General features: G+C 45.8%; 1 protein-coding gene across 2 annotated transcripts; it reads left to right on the top strand.

The window, feature by feature from the left end:
- The first annotated feature begins 6 nt into the window (after nt 1-6).
- Nucleotides 7-3,805, top strand: LOC108524591 (probable E3 ubiquitin-protein ligase HERC6). 2 transcript variants are annotated; one of them, XM_017865683.1, is made up of 2 exons: nt 7-255; nt 3,590-3,805. In XM_017865683.1, the coding sequence occupies exons 1-2, from the start codon at nt 57-59 to the stop codon at nt 3,751-3,753; spliced, it is 363 nt and encodes a 120-aa protein (XP_017721172.1). In that variant the 5' UTR covers nt 7-56; the 3' UTR covers nt 3,754-3,805. The 2 variants fall into 2 exon arrangements, with proteins under 2 accessions (XP_017721172.1, XP_017721171.1); XM_017865682.1 differs by having other exon boundaries at nt 7-276; nt 3,590-3,780.
- Nucleotides 3,806-4,902: the final 1,097 nt, after the last annotated feature.

Consider the following 4,902-nt stretch of genomic DNA (forward strand, 5'->3'; position numbering starts at 1 on the left):
GCCTGTCGCAGCGGGACGGACGGAATCCGGAGCAGGCGACAGGGCGCAGAAGCGGAATGTATTTCTGTTGGGGCACCGACTCCAGGGAGCTGCAGCGCCCGAGGACGGAGCGCAGCCCCGGGGCTGAGCTACTGCAGGCGGCCAGCGGGGAGCGCCACTCTCTGCTGTTGCTGACCAACCACAGGGTCCTCTCGTGCGGAGACAACAGCAGGGGCCAGCTGGGCCGCAGGGGCGCGCCGCGCGGAGAGTGGCCAGGTGAGCGCGGGGCCCTACCAGGTGAGCGCGGGGCCCCAGGTGCGGGGCGTGGGGACCCCAGTGCATGGGCGTGGGGACCCCAGTGCACTGGCGCGGGGGCTTGGGTACCGGGCGCAGAGAACCGGGTGCGGGGCGCTGGGAGCCGGGTGAGGGGCGCGGGGGTCCAGGTGCAGGGAGTGGCTCAGATGCTGGGCGCCGCGGGCCAGGCGGGGAGGGGTGTTGGGAGCCTCGGATCCCTCGGGACCAGAAGAGCCACAGGAACCGGGAAAATGGTGCCCTGTGCTAAGAAGAGCAACTTCCTCAGTTTCGTTTTCCGATGCCCCTCGGATTTGTTTCGGTTTCCAATTCAAGTTCAAAGCGAAACTGAGAGCCGAAACTAACCTGGTCAACGCTGCTCTGGACAGAGATGTGGGCCCTCCGGCTTGCCTTGCAAATCCTCGCCTGCGCGGTTCTACCTGGAGAAGGCAGCCTGACCTTACAAACGTGGTTTGTGGGTTGGACACCTGTATCTCCCTTAGAAATACACAGGGACATATTTTTTCTTTAAAAATATGTGATAGGCTGGGCGCAGTGGCTCACACCTATAATCCCAGCACTTTGGGAGGCCGAGGCCGGCGGATCACGAGGTCAGGAGATCGAGACCATCCTAGTCTATATGCTGAAACCCCGTCTCTACTAAAATACAAAAAATTAGCCGGGCGTGGTGGCGTGTGCCTGTAGTCCTAGCTACTAGGGAGGCTGAGGCAGGGGAATCGCTTGAACCCAGGAGGCGGAGGTTGCAGTGAGCCGAGATCTTGCCACTGCACTCCAGCCTGGCGACAGAGCAAGATTCCGTTTCAAAATAATAATAATAATAAATATATATATGATAATACAATAATCGTTATGGATTATTGTAGAAATATGAGAAAGAAATCACTGTAGCTCCAACACCCAAAGATAATTCCTAACATTTTGATGCATTTTCTCCCTGTCTACTTTTTTCTATGTATATAATCTTTATAAAAATCATGTCATTATAGATTTGTATATGCAGTATTCATGCAACTCTGAACATTGTGTTTTCATCAAACATAATCTTATGAACATATTACCCTTTTATTGTGTATGTTTTGAAAATATATTTTAAATTGCTACATAACATTCTAAACTCTGAGAGTACCATAATTATTCTCTTTTCGTGGAAATTAGATTGTTTCCCACTAGGGACTTTTATAAATAATACTGATTGATATTCTTGTAAGCAAATATTTAACCACATTTCTGATGACTTGCTGAGAATAGTTTCAAAAGGTGTGTGGAGGAGGAAAATTTTTCCTTTACCCTCTTAGGTTCAGCACCTGGGTCCTGCAAACTTAACTGACAAAAGACAGATTGACAGGAGAAAAAGCATACAATTTTATTAATCTTTTACATATAGGGAAATTTGCATGCATGGGAATTTACAGAATAGAAGTGAAACTCAAGTGCTTCGACTTAGGAGCTTGTGTACCATGTTTAACAAAGAAAGGGGGATTTGGACTTTAAAGGATGATGAACTCAGGGAAAGTGACTAGAAAAATATATGGGAAAATCTAATGGAAGATAAGGGTTATTTTAACTAGACTTGTTTATGCAGGCTCACCTCAGTGCCAAGTCTTCATCTTAGCTGACCCTTCTCTTCTTTTTTTTTTTTTTTATTTTTATTTTTTGAGATGGAGTTTCGTTCTGTCGCCAGGCTGGAGTGCAATGGCATGATCTCAGCTCACTGCAACCTATGCCTCCTGGGTTCAAACGGTTCTTCTGCCTCAGCCTCCCAAGTAGCTGGGATTACAGGCATGCCCCACCATGCCCAGCTAATTTTTATATTTTTAGTAGAGATGGGGTTTCACCATGTTGGCCAGGCTGGTCTCAAATTCCTGACCTTGTGATCCACCCGCCTCAGCCTCCCAAAGTGCTGGGATTACAGGTATGAGCCACCGCGCCTGGCCGACCCTTCTCTTCTTGGTGCAGGAGATGGGAGCTTCTCACAAAAGGATATTTATGACCTACTTTTAGGTAGATCAGAAGAGAGCAGAGAACTCTTCCTTCATCTGTTGATTCTCAATTGCCTTCAGCTCAAATTCTTTTGGTAAAGTAGTAAGTTTTCAGGTCTTATCACCTTCATTTGGAAATGAAGGGCAACATGATACTTAACGCCAAATTGTTCTCCAGAAAAATGGTACCAGTTTCTATCTTTGTGAGTGCATGAATCTTTGGGAAATTTTAGCCTTGCATAAATTGACAGTAAATAGTTGAAAAAGATAAGATTACAAAGATAAAAGGAAAACCAAAATCTTAAATGTTACCAAAACTTTACTGGTATGATGTTCTCAACTCCAAACCTCCAATAATTCAGACAGACACCTTGGGAAAGCAGTTTAGATTGACTTGTAGGGAAATGTGATCCGGTTTTCATTTGTGGCCATAATTAGGGCCTCCACTGGGGCATAGTTTTCACTTTTCATTGTAAGAGGATCCAGCACCTGCCTCTCACACTCATGAGGTAGGCACCCTTCGAATTTCCTTCTGAGCAAGGGATTCACTGCTTTCAGTGTTTAGGGTGGGAAGACAGAATGGCAAAATGGAGGAGATCCTAAATTTTTTCTGGGTCCCTTTATTTTGCTGGGTTTTGCTAGAGAAACATTTGGTCATGTGTCATAGTGCCTAGAAGTTACCCCCTCCATAATGCCTACTCCTTTAAATAACAGCCATTAAAAGATAGACTTGAGTACATTAAATGTTTTTAAGAGTCAATTTGAATATTCAGCAGTTCATGAATTGAGCAGCACCAGACCTCAAGCAGTTGGGCTCCACTAAGGGAGGTGCAAGGAGATGCCAGGGGTAACCTTTGATAAGGTGTTCCAGGAAGTAAGACAAAGAAAATATTTGATTGGTTAAAGTGGAAGGTCCTTTGTTTGAAGCAGTCAGCAGTTTCTGGTTGGTAAAGTCTCTTAGATGTTAGTTGGTGGTTTCTGATTGCTTAACCTTAATTTCATTTTCCTGGGCTATGATCAATCACTCTGAGTTGAGTTTTGGTTTGCTTAGGTAGGAACCCAAGGTGCTGGAGCCATCTCAACTTAATAGTCTCCCAGTTGATTATTTTAACAGAGCTGTATCCTATAAAGACAGGGTAACACACATTGAATTTACTTCCTTCAGACATTTAGAATGGACTTAAGGTCTTGATTTAAAAGACCATTGGAGGAGACAAGAAATCTGGATGATCCTTCTTTTTGAAGAAAAGTGCTGTCTTAAACTTCTGTTAATAATCTGGTGGTGGTGGTTGGGGGGTGTTTTGTTTTGTTTTCCAAAGAACCAATTCAGGCATTGGAAACCCTAAATGTTGATCTTGTGAGCTGCGGGAAGGAGCACTCCCTGGCTGTGTGCCACAAAGGAAGGGTCTTCGCATGGGGAGCTGGTTCTGAAGGGCAGCTGGGGATTGGAGAATTCAAGGAAATAAGTTTCACACCTAAGTAAGTATTTCAATCCACTCCTTCATTTATTCAATATATTTAGTACCATGTGCCAGGCACCATGCAAGATGCCAGGATACAAAGACGACTGTGACAGGCCAGCTCCAGTGATTCACGTCTGTAATCCCAACATTTTGGAAGGCTAAGGTGGGCAGATCACTTGAGGTCAGGAATTTGAGACCAGCCTGGTCAACATGGCGAAAGCCCCTCTCTACAAAAAATATAAGAAAATTAGCCGGGCATGGCGGCAGGCACCTGCAATCCCAACTACTCTGGAGGCTGAAGCCAGAGAATCGCTTGAACCTGGGAGGCAGAGGTTGCAGTGCATGCAGAGAATGCACTGCACTCCAGCCTGGGCAAAGGAGGGAGACTCAGTCTCAAAAAAAAAAAAAAAAAAAAGACTATGAAAAACACAGTTCCTAACCTGAAGGATGAAGGCAGGAAAAAACCTACAACACCAATTATTTAATTAGAGCGGACTGAAATGAGATGTGACCCTTTGATCTTAATCTTATCTCTTGGAATATCTATGGGGGCCCACTTAGACCTCCAGACCACTTAGACCTCCAGAGTGGGTATGAAGACGATTGTAAAGAAGAAACATTTGAGCTGCAAAAGATAACAGATATAAATCTTACCTCAACTTCCTTTATCACACTAAAACAGAGCCTCCTGAAAATACAGTTCCCAGTAGCTTCCTTGAGTGAGAGTTTCCTGGGAATTCAGTTGTCATTAAGATAGACCACCCATTACCATTACCATCAAAAAGTCCAATAGAACCTTCTATACTTTCTTGCTCTGTCACCCAGGCTGGAGTGCTGTGGCCAGATCTCAGCTCACTGCAAGCTCCGCCTTCCGGGTTCACGCCATTCTCCTGCCTCAGCCTCCCGAGTAGCTGGGACTACAGGCGCCGCCACCTCGCCCGGCTAGTTTTTTGTAGTTTTAGTAGAGACGGGGTTTCACCGTGTTAGCTAGGATGGTCTCGATCTCCTGACCTCGTGATCCGCCCGTCTCGGCCCCCCAAAGTGCTGGGATTACAGGCTTGAGCCACCGCGCCCGGCCTAGAACCTTCTATACTTTCTCACTGAAGTCCCAAAGCCCTGCCTTTTATTAAGTTGACAGATATAAAACTTTACTTTGGGATATTCTGCAA

Source organism: Rhinopithecus bieti, unplaced genomic scaffold, assembly GCF_001698545.2.
Source record: "Rhinopithecus bieti isolate Rb0 unplaced genomic scaffold, ASM169854v2 repeat_6620, whole genome shotgun sequence".
NCBI classification, from domain to species: domain Eukaryota; kingdom Metazoa; phylum Chordata; class Mammalia; order Primates; family Cercopithecidae; genus Rhinopithecus; species Rhinopithecus bieti.